The sequence below is a fragment of the Penicillium brevicompactum genome, assembly GCF_028827555.1.
Source record: "Penicillium brevicompactum strain IBT 35665 chromosome Unknown utg000003l_segment0_segment0, whole genome shotgun sequence".
NCBI classification, from domain to species: Eukaryota; Fungi; Ascomycota; class Eurotiomycetes; order Eurotiales; family Aspergillaceae; genus Penicillium; species Penicillium brevicompactum.
Window position 1 is genome coordinate 4,470,632 of NW_026623206.1, and position 18,359 is coordinate 4,488,990.

At 47.8% G+C, this 18,359-nt stretch overlaps 3 protein-coding genes across 3 annotated transcripts; all 3 read left to right on the plus strand.

The window, feature by feature from the left end:
- Nucleotides 1-694: 694 nt before the first annotated feature.
- Nucleotides 695-1,099, plus strand: N7506_005447 (uncharacterized protein; the record flags this gene model as incomplete). The annotated part of the gene is made up of 3 exons (XM_056954741.1): nt 695-741; nt 813-941; nt 1,009-1,099. The coding sequence occupies 3 exons, from the start codon at nt 695-697 to the stop codon at nt 1,097-1,099; spliced, it is 267 nt and encodes an 88-aa protein (XP_056813630.1).
- Nucleotides 1,100-3,913: 2,814 nt separating this feature from the next.
- On the plus strand, nt 3,914-5,108 carry N7506_005448 (NIPSNAP family protein; the record flags this gene model as incomplete). Its single annotated transcript, XM_056954742.1, has 3 exons — nt 3,914-4,100; nt 4,236-4,562; nt 4,624-5,108. 3 exons carry the CDS (start codon nt 3,914-3,916, stop codon nt 5,106-5,108), a joined length of 999 nt encoding a protein of 332 aa, XP_056813631.1.
- A 1,774-nt stretch (nt 5,109-6,882) lies between these two features.
- On the plus strand, nt 6,883-10,853 carry N7506_005449 (hybrid sensor histidine kinase/response regulator; the record flags this gene model as incomplete). The annotated part of the gene is made up of 4 exons (XM_056954743.1): nt 6,883-6,950; nt 7,033-8,595; nt 8,688-10,543; nt 10,606-10,853. 4 exons carry the CDS (start codon nt 6,883-6,885, stop codon nt 10,851-10,853), a joined length of 3,735 nt encoding a protein of 1,244 aa, XP_056813632.1.
- Nucleotides 10,854-18,359: the final 7,506 nt, after the last annotated feature.

The window sequence follows — 18,359 nt, forward strand, 5'->3', positions numbered from 1 at the left end:
ATGGGACACCTCAATACTAGCACATACCAGTATCCGTCAATCCGACACCCATTTCTATGCACACAACGACGGTATTGGCATTTGTCAACAAAAGAGGGTCGCCATTTTACTAGTGCGCCCGAGGAATATTCAGCAACCCCTCTGCCTGATGATCGTAAGGCTCTCAACGACCTTACTAAGCTCATCCCCTATTTATCCTGCACTTTCTATAGTATATAGAAAATACACTCTCAAGTACTCAATTGGCTATGCCCGTGCTAGTCCGTACTGTAACGACCACGTTCCGACAGCATTCATAACCCTGCTGATTAATGTTGGTTTTTTGTGCACGCTGTAAGCCCAGATCTCGGCCCGACGTTTTCCCCGTCCCAAAAGACCAGACACCCAATCCTTCTCACACCGCATGATCAAAACTGCACAGCTTGTGGCATCGCTCATCCTCGATTGAACTATCATTGGAGATTACTTTCTAGTAAATCCACCAATGCCGTCAAGTTATTCGGTGGTGGCCTTGGAGAGTACGTAATACGCCTGAAGCTTAAATATGACGGAGGCATGACGAGCATGACACGCTGCTTCTACAATGCAGGTCAGAATCTATAAAAATGGTTCGCACCCAGTTGATACTCACGGTATTATTACTTGGCATAAGAGAAATAAATTGCCGAATAGGTTTCGCCATCAACCCTTTAACATGTCTAACACCAAAGAGGATCTTGATCCTGTTAGCGGCCATAAAACGTGAGTGGGCTACCTGGCAACTCACGCCGAGAGTCGATGATCAAAGCTAATGCCAGAATTTACAATGGCAGTGGACCAGACAACCCAAACGTGCCAGATGAGGTAAAAGGACACGCTCACGCTGTTCTTGATCAAGGTGTTGGCAATGACCGGTCCCACAAACAAAGAGACTTGACCAGTGTTACTGCTGGCCCTAAAGCGTCAGTAATGATGAAGGTTGAAACTGCTATAGTGATGTGCTAAGGTAATGATGCCGGTTTACTTTAGTGCTCAGCATAACTCCGGTGGAATGCACCTGGGCAAGACGAAGGCATATGAGGACTTGATTCGAAAGGGTGGAGAGACTCCTGAGGATTAATGAGGATTGCATTTCACTGGTCCTGAAATCGACGGAGCAAATCCAACGACTCTGCTGCTCGTAGTCGAGGCACAACGAAGTCTGGTCTGATAAACCCACTACCGGGTGTACAATCTTTGGAGGTGGTTCGGAACAATCCTAGTTCTCTAGTTCTCTAGTTCTCTTAGTCTTAGTCTTAGTCTTAGTCTTACTTTCGCCTATGGACCCGCTTATTCTGGCTTTCCATACTGGAGCATGCAAGTGATACTTACGTACGGCCCCATCGTAAAATTTGCCGAGAGTGATATCGACGCGCGCCTTGAAGTGGAGGTCTAAGTATTTGAGTGCTTCCGTCAATAGTCGCGTCGCAAAGCCGAGGCCTACCACACCATCCTCGGGTACCTGTTCCCCACATCAGCATTCACGTCGGGCAGGACTATGTTAGGGTCTGACCAACGCGCATTTGTTGGGCTACTATAACAGAAATGTGTTCACTGGGACGCTTTGAAGTTGAATCCAAACTAATAGAGCTGGGTCATCAAAAATATTGATCCAGCATGACGCTCAGCACTTCACATGATTGTCAAGCGGTGTCCAGGTTGTGCGAGCTGTTGCAACAATAGACACAAAGTGTTATAAAATGTGCAAACTTCTAAATATATTCAGAAAACTACCCAATTTCGTAGCTCCGGTATAATCTCTGGGGAATTATCTCACGCCATTAGGTAGAAATTCCACAATAGAGCGCTTGGAGCAGAAGCCAAACAGTTAGATTTGTAACGTGTTATTCTTCAATTGAACTCTTCCTTTGTTACTGAAGATATATCTGTCTCAAGTCATCATAAGTCATCATGTTTCCGCCTAAGCAAATCTTTGCTTAAACTTGGAGTGGTTTTAGTACTCACATCAATTATTGAAAATTTCAGAATAGTCATTCATTGAAGTGATTTTCTTTTCATGAGTCGTAATTGATCAAACGAATTCTCATAAGTTCGGAGAGTAGTTCCACACTCTCTCAGCGTATTCCTCAATGGGGAATCTTCACTCGTAATGCACCATTCCATCGTGCTTGACGATAATCCTTTCCGGGATAATTGTCTGCCACGAGTCGACTCCTTAAACAGAGTGTATGAACTTGCGCTTAAAGAAATACCGTATCCATTGGTGGTTGCTGGCGCCGACGTGGCTAGAGATTGGTGCATCAAAAAATAGCGGCATATATCAGAGCAGAAAGAGTCTTGGGATATAGGTCTATCGCAATTTAAACATGGCATAGACGTCGAGGGCATTCCTGCGAGAAGGAACAACGAAATTAAAGCTGGTAATATTGTCAAGTAGGACTGCGTCCTTATTCAAATTTGTATTTTGTTTAAGTTAGTGCTATTGCATCATAGATTTTACTTGACATGGTTCAAAGAGTCATAACTATTCAATAGTCTCTTGTTTTTCTGATAGACCATGGTTCTGGATATGCTGTCTCAATGGACGACCCATACCCCGCCCAAAGGCCGCGGACAACTCCATCCTCGCAAAAGCTCGGCAATGTGAAAATTTGTTGTCAAAGTTGACCATTACGTAGTGTACCAAGGATTTGAGGGACTTTGGTGTTTTATTTGGTTCAATATACTGATCGGCAGAGGTTTTGAAAGTTACCCAGAAACAAATGGCTGGATCAGCCATCCAGGGGTGGCCGAACGCAGTGGTCAAAAGACACTTGAGTTGGCCTTCAAAGTAGAATCTTGCTTCGGTCGCAGTTGATGTCTTTTTAATCGTAGTGAGTATCATTGGGTCAGTTAAACCCTTTTTGTTAGGCGTTTTATAAAATGGACCGCATGGAGGGCTTCCAAGCCTTTTGCGCAGGCTGAAACTGGGGCCTCGAGCGCAAGCATGATGAGCGATGTTTTTATTTTTTTTTGAATGACTAGTACAGCTCCGCGATTGCAGTATTCGTTTTAGTATCCGCTATATTAATTGTCTAGATCCCTTTCTTGACAAATATGATGCGGTTCTCGTAGCCGCGGCGCTATATCTATATCTATGGAGACCTGAAGGGGGCTCGGCTGTGGCGTATTAGATAGGCCGGATGGCTTACCGGAGGCGCTCATTGCCCACACGGGCACACGGGGGTACGAGGGTAATCAATAATAAACTTTGAATAAATTCGTCATTTGCCTGTCTAGAATGTCTTCGCCGCTTAAGGCAGGTGGGTCGCCCAGACCGTTTAGAGTCTGGGAAACAACCATGATTTCTCTCCGCATCATCCACGCAATCTTGGTTGCAATTCGCAGTAGTGCTTTTGAAATCGACATGACCATTGACATGGTATCAATTTTTTTCTACGACGAAGCACCTTTCCTTTTTAAATGCTGTCATCAGAAGCCGCAAAGTAATTGGAGGAAGCTGTTAACCGCACAACTTCGAGGTTCCTCATTTGCTGCCCAACTCGATGTTCATTCTGGTTCTAACCCTGTCAAATCCATAATATAATTAGCAGGTATTAACCATTCTTAGTGTATTCCCTGCATGTAGTCTCTGCAATGATTACTGGTACATTTTCGTACGATTTGATCGCTACTCATTCCACGGATCATCGCGTGCCTTCGCCACCATCACATCCGTCTCTCTCAACCTACGCTCTTAGGTTCCCCTCAGCCCTATTCATTTACCTAGTCCAGCCACTTTTCTCACTTCCTTCCCCTTCACATTCTCTGCGTCCTTTTGATCCGATGCCAGACTTGGTCATTCCCCCTTGCTAACTTCTTGTTAGCCTTCAAAGCCCTCCAGCTTGCAAGACCATATTCTTATTATTTCTAGCTGTACGTTTCACAAGCCATGATGTTGGGTATACGCACCGTCCACCCAGCGACCTCGCTGTTGCGATCCTTCAGCTCGTCAGCCGTTGCCTATCGTTGCCCCTCTATCAGAGATGTCACAGTCGAGTCCACTGGAGAGTTCCTCAGACGACAGAATGAGTTTCGCGCGAAGCTCAAGCATACTTGTTTGAGAAATGAACAGCAAAAGAGTTAGTCAACCAATTATTTTGCCTCTATTCCTACTTTCTTTCCATGATCATGCTCCCACTACTCTGCGAGTGAGTAATGCGAACAGTCATGGCGGTATCCGACCTGCTTTTGAGGCTGCTAGGATGCGAATCTAGAATTTACTGAGCTTATTCTCTATGTACCGGCTTTAGGTGAAGACCAGAATCGTGAAGCCGTCTCCAAAAGCGGACCATTGTCCTCGCTCATATACGGCACCAAGCAAGGCCAAAATTTCGAAAAGAATATGGCGCGATCCTTTTCAGAGGTCCTGGCGCGCGGTAAATATGTCCATTCCATTGTCATGCACGACGTCAAGCCCGACAAGGTCGATGATTATGTTGATTTGGTGGGCCAGTGGTACCCCTACATGGCGGGTACCAAGGAGAACCGCGTTAATCTGGTGGGCAGCTGGCGGACGCAAGTGGGTGACAATGACACATTTAGTAAGTTCGAATCCACCTGATGAAATTGGGCGTGTGGTCTGACCAATTCTCCTGTGAACAGTCCACATCTGGGAATACCAACGGTACGAAGGCTACCACGCTTCCCTTCACAATATCTCGGAGCACCCAGAGTTCCGTTGCTTCAATCGCAAACTCAAGAGTCTTATTAAGAGCAAAAAAACATCATTGATGGAAGAGTTCTCATTTTGGCCTACGACGCCGCCCCGCCGTCTCGGTGGACTGTTTGAGCTTCGATCGTACACACTACATCCGGGCAAACTCCTGGAATGGGAAACGCAGTGGCGTCGTGGTCTTACAGCACGTCGTGAGGTTATGGAGGGCGTGGGCGCATGGCTTGTGCAGATTGGTGACTTAAACACGGTGCACCACCTCTGGCAGTTTGCCAATCTGGAAGAACGCAAGATCCGCCGTAACCAATCGTGGGACGTTGAGGGCTGGGCCGAGACAGTGCACAAGACTGTACCACTTATCCAGACTATGCAAAGTCGGATTCTTGTTCCAATGCTATGGAGCCCCGTCGGTTAAATTGAGAGTGCTATATGGAGCGTTCGCTCCTGATCGGCATTATGTTAGAACTGTCGGACCTGATTCTATATCTCATCGAGCTGTTGGTGGTCATTTAGAAGGCTTTCTAAATGTGGATCATTCTGGCTTCCTTGCATGGTAAGGGTGATCCTATGGAACAAATCTTAGAGCATACTCACGGTAATGCCTTCTTCTCGTTGACAGCAGGCTACTGGCTGGGAGAGAAAGGGATCAAAGGGACAGCAGAAGACTACGGAACCTGCTCTACCTTCTATGCCCTTGGCTCGGCGACAGATCAAATGTTCTTCTGGCTGTGGGTTAAAGGTCATAGATACTCTAAATGCCCTACAAAATTATTTCTTTTTTTATTGTTCTAAATAGTGGTTTTTAAAAAGAAGGGTTTTCAAGGTTTGGTAGGGTCGCCCGCGCAACCGGACTTCGTTATGTGATGTGTCTGAAATTGATATCGTAAGATATTCTGGGTGTTTGCTCAGAAATCCACATGCAGATACAACATATTTCCGACAAGAAATACAACCACAATCAGAGTGTTTAGAAGGCCCATATTAGCTTATCGGGAGCGTCGACATTCGACAGAGGCGAGTAACATAACAATCACACTAGATAACAAAAGCCGTGGCTGGAAGAGGATTCTTGTTTTACTGAGAAAGGATAAACGAGAAAACCAGAACTCTTTGACTTCGGAAAATAGCCCGCGACCGTTGCGTGTGACTGGACGATACTACTATAGTTAGACCTGGCTTTGCACCTCCCCGCGGTGCGGAATCTCAGAACCTGCACCGCACCTTAAGAGGTGCAGGTGCGGACTTTCACACCTCAACCAACCCTGGGGGTTGGGAAGGGTCGATGGAAGGTACGTAACCCTCATCGACCCGCATGAACCCGCATGGGCATAATCTTTCGACGCCTTACCTCAGGATAAAATCGATTAATAATTGATGATTCAGCTATGTTTTTTCCGTCAACCTTCAAACCTATCACTCAATTCGACTCGGTCGACTAGGCAGATAGCCCACGGAGGAGATCTCTCGGTCCAGGAGGTTCGCGAGCTACGTTCAAACCCATTTGAGGCCCAAGTAGCGCGTATCAATACCTATCGTGAACAGGTTTCCGTGGGTTTACAGCCACGTGCCCAGGGCCAGCGAGCAAGTGGAATATGTAGGCCACCAGGGCAGAGAAGAGAGACATGTCCAGATAGACCAACTGGTTAGTTGAATTAATTTAATGGCGTTTTGGTTGAAAGAGATGTATTGAAATTTAATAAGTTGGGTTGGGTGCGCCACTGGCTTACCGAATACGTTACATGTAAAATACATGTTTTGAATTGTGGAGAATCTTCGTGTTTTTGTCCTGACTCTAGCCAAAACCGCCACAATTTTGACGACATTTCAGAGCGGTGCTTCAAAATGGATTAGTGTCTATCGGGTATGTTTTCGGGCAATCAAATAGAAAGAGCGTAGTGGTATAGCCAATTCCGATCGCTACTGTAAAGGATTTAATACTTACTGGATATCTGTGGACTTCGCTATTTTGTGCTTGTAGGTTTGGGATTGGTGGGAGGTGCGTGACATCATGGAAAACGCCAATCCGCCGGAAGAGCAACAGTGGGGCTGTAGAGACTCCCATTGGACGCTGCCTTGGAATTCATCCCAGTTTCTAGAAACCGGCCGAGTGAGTAACTGGATTTGATATCATTTCTAACCCCCTCCGTAAAGATGAACTTCTGCAAATTACCACCCGCTGGATTCTCATCATGGCTACGCTAGGAGGTGCTGCGGTCCAGTCACACTACAGATTAGCCCAAGAACGGGAATTCTACAAGTAAGGCTTTCTGCATCGTGGGTCGTGCCTTCTCGTGCTCCACAGGTAATACAGATGAACAACTGACATGGCGTTGGGGCAGATATGTTCCGCGCGAACTTTCCGCATCGCAATATGCCCCCTTCGACCATGCAAGCGAGAATACATTCATCTCGCAACCGTCGCAGGATTCGGCCTTGACCTCCTTCGCTCAGCTAGGCGCCATACGTCTAGGCACCCGACGAGCCCTGGTTTCTCTATTCGATAAAACCCACCAACACGTTGTCGTGGAGGCAACCCGGACCTTGGGACTGATCGGTGGGAGTGTCCGCGACGAACACGACCGGCTGCGGCTAGGATGCTGTGTGTTCCCCAAAGAGAGGGGACTTTGTCAGCAAGTCGAGTGTTTAAATTCAGAAGCCGACGAGGTCGTCGGATATAGTTCGTTAGTTGTCTTGGATGTGACACAGAACGAAAGTTTCAGGTCTCGTCAAGTGCTGCGCGCGCTGTCTGATGTGCGCTTCTATGCTGCAGTGCCTATCGTGAGCCCCAAAGGGTTCACGATTGGTGCCTACAGTGTGATGGACCTTGAACCAAGGATGTCGGGCCCGGATCAACATGATCTGCAATTTATGAAGGATATGGCTGCAGCGATTATGGAGCACTTGGCCATGGATCACTCCACTCAGAAAGGTCGCCAGGCAAAACGGATGATCGCCGGACTGGGGAGTTTCGTTGAGGGCAGGTCGACCCTTCGCGACTCATGGCCGGAAGCCAATGCGCAGTATGCCGCCTCGGAGCAGTCTGGGGAGCCCACCGAGGGTCAGTTGAATATTAAGCAACAAGCTCTGCAACAGGTCTCCAAGGAAAAGATCGAGAAGAACCTTGCAATCCGCCAGCCGCCTAAGGTTCCTATCAAGGATTCCGAACCCGTATCGAATAGCGACAGCAAAGATACCGGACGCGGACAGGAGCCGCGCGTAGAAGTCAACAAAGCGGATGGGTCTGTTCGAAGCGTCCTCGCGGGTGAAAGCCTACAGGATGACTCTCTTCCGACTGGCATCAAACATGTTTTCTCGCGCGCGGCGAACCTCATCAGGGAGTCGATTGGAGCCGAGGGAGTCATGTTCCTCGACACGAATAGCGAACGTTTTGGGAGTCTCATCAAACAGACTAGCCGGAGGGTTTCTGGTCCCAGCTCAAAAGCTTCAACATCGAGTAGCGACGAAAGTACCGATTCTGCATCTTCCAAACGCAAGTTTACCAAGGGTGACCAGAAGAGCAGGGCTGACAGTACTCTTGTGTCTGAGTGCATGGGCTTTTCGAGCTCTAGGGTTTCTAGCATCAACGACCAGGCGAGGGCCGGCCAGGCAGTTGTGGTTCCAGAGCCTCTGTTCAGCTCGATGATCCGGCGATACCCCCACGGTAAGATTTTCACTTACAATGCCAATGGAATGGTTTCCGAAGATAGCGATCTTTCGCGGAATCCGTCCGAGCCCGATCACGCTCCGTCTTCTGGGGGGCCTCGCACCAAAGACCAACGCCCCCTCAGCAAGCGGCGACGTAAGCCAACATTCCAACAAGACGCTAGTAATCTGATCAAAATATTCGGTGGTGCCAGAAGTATCCTGCTTCTACCCATCTGGGACTCTGACAAAAATCGATCGTATGCCGGAATACTGGTGTGGACGAACGACCCGGAGCACATCTTCACCACCGAGAATGAGCTCGTGTACATCTCGGCTTTTTTGCCAATAGTATCATGGCCGAAATCCGTCGACTCGACGTGGAGTTCGCTGATAAGGCCAAAACCAATCTTGTGAGCAGCATCACGCACGAGCTCCGGAACCCACTGCATGGAATACTGGGCACGGCAGACATTCTGAGTGACACTGCCATGAATGCTCTACAGCATGGCATGGTCCATACAATCGAGTCTTGTGGTCGCACACTCCTAGATACCATCAACAGTCTGCTTGATCTGACTTTCATCGACCAGTATCAAAAGAAACAGTCTCGCTTAAGTGGAACGTCGGGAGAAAATCAATCGAGCTTATCCGCCACTTCGACAGAGGGAGGTCGCGTGCAGAGTAAAAACCGTGGTGAAAAGAGTTCATTTTCCCACGTCAAGCTGGACGCGGTGCTTGAGGAGGTCACAGAATGTGTTTTCGCCGGATACAGTTTTTACCATCATCCCCAGGCGGCGCCTCCAGCCTTGACTGATTCTTCCTCACGGTTGGATGGCCCAGCGAGTCCGTCCGATCAAGTTGGCCCTCGGGCCAGTCAGGTCACGATCATTTTCGACATCCAGCCAGATACAGAATGGGACTTCAACACACATGCTGGTGCTTGGCGTCGCATCCTGATGAATGTTTTCGGTAATGCGCTCAAGTACACACCCTCAGGTTATATTTACCTCGGGTTGAAGTCATCCCAAGGTGACACAAGTCCTGACAGTGAATTGCCAACGGAGCAAGTACAGGAATTTGAGGTCACTCTTACGGTGAAGGACACTGGGAAAGGTATCGGGGCCGAATATTTGCAAGGCGACCTTTTCACTCCGTTTAAGCAAGAGGATTCACTTGCGTCTGGGAGCGGACTAGGATTGAGCATCGTTCGCCAAGCTGTTGGATTCCTCGGCGGCTCGATCGAAATTGAATCAACCCAGGGAGTTGGCACTCAGATCTCGATCCGGACACCGCTCTACCCGTCATCTGATCCATCAGATACCTCGTCGTCGGGATCTATGTTTGGTCCCCCGCGGAAATGTACCCAGGGAAAGACAATTGGTCTCCTAGGGTTCGGGTCATCCCTCCGGTCTCAACGAGACACGGCCTTGTACTCGTCCTTAGAGCGGTTGTGCCGAGATTGGTTTGAATTGGAGGTGACCAATGTGTCTTCCCTGGAGGGCGAGCGCGTCTTCTTTGACTTTTACTTAGCTGTGCAGACAGATTTGGACTCTGAGCATGTTGAGGGAAGAAACCTGTTCGGCCTCAGTCCAGACCTCATCAACGGAGATGGTCACAGCTCACCGGTTGTGGTAATCTGCCAGTCCCCCGAGGAAGCACACAGAATGTTCGTCGCAGCCAAGAGCCGGGGCGAAACACCGCTCTTCGAGTTTATAAGCCAGCCGTGCGGACCCCGGAAAATGGCTCGGGCATTGAATATTTGCATAAAACGACAGGTCGATCAACAATTTGGTCGGCCCGATGCCGGTGAACCGACTCGCTGGGTAGAAATGCCTGAATCCTCCCATCTCCCAGTAGACATTGCGGCTAGTGATGCACCTAAAGACAGGATGAAGATCGGTAAGCGGCCGACGACGGAGACAATGCGCAGTCCAGAACTTCGGAGTTATCGACTCCCATCTTACAAGGAGAACCTGAAAGCCGACTCACAGAGTTCCGCCCAGCCGACTTCATATTCGGAGGTAGAGGCGGAACCAGAGACCTCCGCACCACTCGTCTTACTAGTGGATGATAATGACCTGAACCTCCAATTACTTTGTGCCTACACAAAGAAGGATAATTATCATTACATGACAGCTCAGAATGGGGCCGAGGCAGTCGACATCTATAAATCCCATCCTGGCAAATTCCGGGTTGTCATCATTGGTATGTTCAAGCTTCGACCTTTTCTTTTCTCTCCATCCCTCCTGCTGGTGCTGATGAACTAGACATCTCAATGCCAGTTATGGATGGCTTTGAAGCCTCCAGGCAAATACGTTGCCTAGAGAAGGAGCATCGGGCCAAGATGACCGATTTGGTACAACAAACGTTGGCCCCCATAGTCATCGCCGCTTTGACTGGACTCGATAATGCTAATGCTCAGAAGGAGGCATTTGGTTCTGGCATCGACACTTTTCTTGTCAAGCCAGTCAAGCGCCCAGACTTGCGAGCTATCCTACGGCGAATGCAAGAGTGAAATGTATCTGGGCTATCTTTCAGGCATAAGAATAAAATAATGCGTAGTTCCACTTGACCAAGATGCCACCCAGTGAATGAAAAGGCTTCTTATAGATTATTCTTTTTCAAAGTTCGCGTCTCAGTTGGCCCAATAAAATTGCCTATAGGTTTAGAAAGAGCCATCGACTGCCCCCAAATAGGTCGGCTAGAAGTACCGTGTAGACCGAATCGTTTCTATTGCCTGGATCTTCCGGTGGTTCGCCGATGTGATTGGGGACCAACGCGTCCTGGACGAAACAGCATGGCCATATCAAGCCTTCAGGCCCTGTCAGTCGCTCGGCGCTTCTATTTCTTAGTGCTGCCGTATGTCCGGTAAATATTTGGTTAACGCTCACCAACTTCAATATTCCAGAAAAGAAGTATAAGATCACCCGCCACTTGCTCCTCGTGCTCATTGATTTGACTCATTGAGAATCTCAACACTTCGCAGAACTTCGTGCTCATTATCAACTCACCGAATAGATCACTTACAATTCACTTCGGCAGCGCAGCACCATTCATGCCATATTGTACTCTGGTTGGCACTCTCCGACTGTCGCTCCAATAAGGCCGTGTTAGGGCGCACCGGGCATTTCCGAAGACGGTATAGGCGTGACGGACTCACTCGGGACAAGAATTGTACAGTCGTAATTAGACCTCGGCACAGCCCATGGCCGGGCTTTGGGCTCTAGTCTGGGGCCCATGGGTGGGCCAAAAGGGTCGTGGGCGCGCCTAGAGCCCACGATGGGCGGCCCAAAAGCCCAAATATGGGACAGCCCGTGACATTCAAAAGTTATGCAATTTTGGCCAAATTCTACGAGTATTTGGATTACAGACTCAGTCTCAAGTAGGGCAGAGGATCATATACTGTATATAGTGCATTCAGATTCAAGACATTATATTTGAGATTTTGCTCCTTATTTAGGGTCATAATACTCAAAAATCTCTTCGTCCCGTCTTTATCACTTCGGCATCCTCCCTGATGTACCCGGACACCTGGCTCATTCTCGGCACCAAGCTTGCCTTTTGATGGGTCAAGTCTTTTTATCTTCTACCTTATCTTATAATCCAAATTGTCCAAACCTTGAGAAGTTAAAAGTCTAACACCATGACCTGAATTGGGAAGAGCAGTACAGTGTCGAAATAAACAAGACAAAGTTACACTATGAGACGGATCCAGAGTAATCGAACGAAAGTTGAATGCAATTGTTGAACGTATATATGGTAAGTGCAGTAGATGTCCAATCGAGCAGAATCGCTCGGACAAAGATCCGTTGGTCACAAAGTAGGTTTCCTAAACAGAAAATATTATCGCGGTTGATTGTGACCTCCAAAGAACATATCACAATGCTGTAGTAGTCATCATTGTAAGTGTTGACCGCGCTGACAATGGAGAAGTATGTAGTGCTGGATGCGGAGTAGGTACCGGTAGCGGCAGAAGAACTGCTACAATTCTTTGAATAATTTCAATGAAACCAAACTGATAGTCAAAGAGCCAACATGATCCCAAGTGTAGATAGCATCGTTGAGTTGCTCAGTTGCAGAGGCATAGATACCAAGGGTCACCATGTTATTGAGAGTCCTCAGAGTAACGACCAACCGAGACCGCCTTACTTGCTGCGATTCCCGAGTTGACAGTGTACACATCTCGCAAAGAGTCGGCTCAAAGCTTGTGATTCGCCAATGCTCAGACTGAGCAAGGCTGGAGGGTCGTGTCGTCGCAGCCGGCCTCAGGATCAAAGGCGTGAAAACTTTCGAGGAGAGTGTTGGCATCTTTACCAGAGCGGCCACCGCCAGAGTTGGCCAATGTGTAAGATTCAGTCCAGAAAGACTGCAAGAAGCACGACATCTCAGGTGCCTGGCAGTCAGTACTAGCATGATGCACCCACCCGGCCGGCAAAGGTGCTACTTGTTGTGATATAAAGCTGGTGCAGATCCGGAAACCAGGCCGCATCGTCAGAATTTACTCCTAGGCGTCTATACAGACGACAGAGTTGATTTTCTCTCAACTTGCCTCATTGCTGTATATAGGCTCATGTATACCTCCGAATAACAAGTCGATTCATACCTTAAATTACAATATTTTGAGCCATGGCTTTGTTTACAGTACTAACAGGGATACTGTATTCTTCGGGCCGTGGTGTAATGTCAATTAGGCTTCACTGCCATTAATTCCCTTTGGATCCGGGATGCATCTCATCGTTCAAACGTTCTGTGGATCTGAGAAGAAGACGGGGCAAAGAGCTGTAAAATGTCCTTGGTTCTATTGATATCGCATCCTCCTCAGGATGAGTAGAATTCAGACAGATCAGGTTAAGAATCACATACCTGCGACAGAGGTCTTCGCGCATTCTCTTGAATATACACACATAGTCTGTACAGTAGATCAGCTCAGTGGCTGCTATAGCGGAGACATCCTTGCGTAGACACTTTGACTGCTGGCCCGAAAATTGTATCTCTGATCGGCTGATTTGAATAGCAGTGCATTTGAAATCAAGTCTCTCACAGGAACTGTCTGACTTGCTGGTCCACGAAGTAATTTATAAATGTCAATACAGTAAAACATTCAGTACTGGGCCAATGGGAGGGGACTTATCAAGTGACTTAGACGTATTTATAGTTGTCTCGGCTCCTTCTGTTGCGCAAGTTCTCTGCATGGTAGAACGCGTTGAGGGACACATCTTTTTAATTGAGGCCTGTTGAAACCCATGTCTCCTTTTTACCCCAACTATTTGCAGCGACACATTTGGCTTGGATAGTCGGCGAGAGACGAGTAGGAGAGGTTTTGAGAACAAGGGATGCTGGATCGATCAAGAAACGTTGGCTGACGATTGAGTCCTTCATGACCCGCACTCTTTAATTGAGGTTTTGTGGTAAATATTTAATCCGCGATGACAAGCTCATATTTCTGACCACCTCATCTTTGAGCGACTCAACATTGAATCACCAAAGGGCGACTACACTTTCTCATCTGAAATCATAGATTTCTTTTCCTAGCCAAAGATCAGATCTATAAGGTGTAGAATCATGTATTGAGGTGCCCCTCGTACATACAATTCTTTGGCTCATTCAAGCTTCGTGATGCAATAAACTCTGTTCTCTGCATAGTCAAAGATATCGCTTCAGGCGGCGATTACAAGCTACTCAAGCCTACTCTACATTAAGATGATATAAGCAATACTGACGGGAGTCTCAAGGAATATATAAAATACTACACCTTCATGGATAATTTTGGTACATACTACTCTGCACTAGTCCTAGGCCGTAGAAATGGAAAGAGGTCTCCTCCTATATGAGTTGAATATCGAAGATACTGAAAGCAATTCTCCCCAAACTCCCCGCGATGAGCTTTAGTGTAGATATCCTGGCTTCACAGATCACTTGATATAGCGGACCCATTTGAGCTAGTCAAAAGAGGCAAAAGGTGAGCAGCTGGATCTTGCAAAGACTACAGCCCAAGGCAGACCCCGCCTGTCTGTTATCGGTCGGCATTTTGATAGTGTCAACGCGCATTCAAGTGATGCGGGATTCAAGTAATGTTGGAGACGAGGACTGATATGAGGGGAGAGCAGTATATACATTCACATACATACCTAAATCGAAGAGAACGACGCCGAGTATTTGCAGATATATTTGCGAGCAAATTATTCGCATTCGAAATCCACTACAAAAACTATTCGTAACAGCTCTACGTCAGACTTGGGCCCGCCTGGGGTTTGGTAAATGCACGTGGTTTGGAGTGGTGACTATTGTCTGAAATAATATACAATAATTATCTGACTTTAAATCCTACTGTTGTTCGACTCTCTAGCTGCCAAAGATAACCGTGGCCGGTCACCGACGTCGCCAATGGAAGGGGGAAAACGGTGTATTCTCCATTGTTCCGAAAGGGTTGGCTTATAGTGTCTACGATGAAGCAAGCCACAAGGAAGGCAAGGTTTTATATAAGTTTACGCTGTCTGCGTTATAGTACTTTCCTCCATTAGTCAAGTTATCGTGGTCCACGATTGATCCAAATACCAACGCAATATCCATCTACAGGGTACGGTGAGAAAGGCCAATGGGGCTTTAAACTTGAGACCCGTCGAACATTCATATTTTGAGCAAGTCTAATCGCTAGCGATGCCTTGACCGGTGTGGTGACCATCGGCACTTATAAGTGTCATGCGCAATATGCGGATTGAAAAAGGTAGCGAAATTAGGTCACAACTGGAAAGCGGTGAATGCCTCTTCAACGTGAAGTATCGAAGACTTCTATCAAATAGGTACAGTAAACAGTGCATGAGCAGCTAAAAGCTCCTTGGCTGCGGGAGATATTCTGATTATTGGTGACCTCACCCAGTCAAGAGGGATCATGAACGTGTATAGTTTGGCTGTGACGGGTCACCTGTTTACTCAGTCCTGTGTAGGCTGTGGAGCTATCCGTTTGGATAAAAAGAGTATGTTGAAGCCAACGGTGGCTGAAGAGTAGGAAGCCTTGTAGAAAGGCGTCTACTTCGGTGGTATTGATGTGCGCGTGTGCGTCTTGAGCAAGAACCAGTGAGGCAGGATTGCTTGGATGAAGGAGGTGAAATTGGGCCAGCCAGCAGACTGATATAGACTTGGATGAGAAGAAGTGCCGCTGGCATGTGTTGGAGGCAACTATGTAGAGGGGCGTGATAGAGCGGCGGCAGGGGTCAATTAATAGTTCGCCGTTGAAAAGAGACAATGAGTCCCTCCACAATTCCTAATCGTCACGTACCTCGTAAGGCATACGGCGGCGCGCGCCTCTTCCATGTGGGAAAGCGGCTTGAAAGGTGTAAAGAGACTGTAGCCTTGTTCTTCCTAGCCAGACAACTCCTGAGCATAGGGCTAATAAGCCTGTGAGAGTCTCTAATTGTTTGAGGGAAACACTCGATGCGCTGAGAGCAGCTGCGGCGTCCAATGTGACGCGGACAAGATTTCTGGAGGCAGGCCAGCCTCTATGGTGATGGATTACATCTGAATGCCTAGAATCGTAACACAGGGCCCTTGATCATCCTTTGTGGTGCTGCGTGGCAAAAGTAGGTAGTCGGTGACTCTGTTGTAGACCAAAAGACCGACAGGGTGGGAAATTGAGGGAGACTGAGTAATAGCGATGAAGTCATCTAAGTAATGGTTGATTTGGAATGCAGGAAGAAGGCACTGAAATACCCAGTGGAGGGCTTCAACGAAGAGGTTAAAAAGAAATGGGGCTGTTGCAAGACCAAAGAGGAGCCAGCATTCGATATAACTGGAATCGTTCCGCTGGAAGGAGGGAGATGCGAGAGACAAAAGTGCTTCTCGCCTCTATAGCCAATCTGGACGCCGTAGGTCAGGATATGGGCGAGAATGGAACCGAGGTCACCTGGCTGATAGCGTAGGAGGTTGACGATGAACGGGCAGTGAATCAGTACCTCAAATAGCCTCGCTGCCGACCGGGCGAGATCTCAAAGTTTCTCGACGGCGATGTACGGTCATGCACCGTGGATGACATTCAATGCGCTCAGTCCCAGCCGCAAGATATGACCGGGTCAGCAACAGATGATCTGATGGATCTCAGCATGGCCCGTGGCTCCGGAAGATTCGAGTCTCTCTGTATCTGTCCTAGCCAGTTGGCACGGTCTGGCGCGCCCATAGTTTCCCAATTGTGGGCTGGGGGCCATGCGGAGTCAAGTGGGGCAGGCGTGACACTTCTGGACTGGCTGAACGTCATGGTCGGGGAGAGTGATATATTCAAGGCTTATTAGTGAGTTGTCGTAGAAAAAGGACACAGAATGAGTCTCGACTGCTTGAGAGATGACAAGCTACCGACAGAGATGACTTGAGTCCCGTGAGACAGTTGCAGAGGGGGGTAACCCCTCCAGTAAGCTCAGTGTGACCATCACGTGAGGCGACCCCAATAAAACCACTTTAAGATGTACCCGAGAACCAATCCATAACTTGTACCTAGGGGTCGGCACGAAAAACGAATATATTCGTATTCGCTACGAATATTCGCAATTCGCATTCGCATTCGCAGGCTTTCATCACTACGAATGCGAATGCGAATAGTTTTTTTATTCGTTACGAATATTCGTAGTTTTGATCACGTGAAAAAAATACAGCCCAGTTTTACCTCCAATGCTAATAATTGATGATGAATTTGATGCATTCATCTTCCATCATGTCTGACGCTGTCGGAAAATGCTGGCAAAGAAAAATTTGCTTATAGTACCAAGACTGGTAAGATACTCCACGTGATATACACCCTCCTATAGGCCCGTTCTCGGACCCACCATAGTCTTGGCCAGAGTCCGTATATTCGTACGAATATTCGTACACGGTGGCTGAACCTGATGGCAGGGATTAGGAACAGATATATATGAGACATCCCGCCCCTGTTAAAGATAACTCCTTAAGTCAATCAGAAGTCAATCAGACAATCACTTATCTCAACAGGTTATGAGCCCGAGTGGCGCAACCCTTAGGCGCCCAGCTCGGCAACAGAATTCAAACAGACAACTCTTTGACTGCCATCTACAGCTAAGCTTCCCCATTAAGTGAAAACTTCATCAACCCCAAGATCTGACCATATGGATTCAGGAACATGGCGAAGGGGTAACGAAATCAAGAGTTCAAACCCTCTGGATGAGATGAAGTGGATGGACTTTCCTCCACTAGATAATCACAGACATCACACCATCACTGTCACTATCACACTATCGCACTATCACTATCACTATCACTATCACATCGTCGCAAGATATCACAGTGACGCCCCCTGTGATTCGTCAAGTGAAACGACACTTTGACGGAAGGGAGTTGAAACCCCTAATTCATTGGCCCTCGACGCAAAATTATCGCAACAATATTAAGTATAAGAGCATATGAAACAATGTCGCCTTCTGCAGCGAGCTCAAGAACTGCTTCCTCGCGGTTACCGTCTCGACCTCAAAAAGGGTCATCTCAACCTCCAAGGAGAAGCACTAAACGGCAAAGCAGACACTCTTGGACAGACGAGGAACTGAATCTTCTTTCGTACCTTCGGCACCTTCGTCGCTGGCGCTTTACACAAATCCAGAAGTCATACTCGACTATATCGAGAACAAGGCAATTGAGGAAGAACATAGGAAGGGGCAATTGAGCAAACAACCAACAGAGGCGCAAGCGCTTCCTGCTCTCGCTATAATCCGAGGGCCAGGTGACAAGAAAGTCATACCGTCATCCGACGGAACGACATGTCGAATCGAGATCGATAACGTCCCATATTGCTCCCTCTGCCGGAAACCATATCATGTGGACTCTGAGTGCTTCAGCAAGAACCCCAGACCGATGGATCAAAAGAAACACGGAAAGAGTCACAAGTCAAAACCAGGCAATTCACATACAGGCGCACGCAAGCCGTTGAAGCGGCGGCCCACCTCGGATGACGAAGATGATGATGTCGGTGGCCCAAGGGATCCAAAGAAGCCCACCTTCATGGCGACAAAGGTCTCCGGAGAAGATG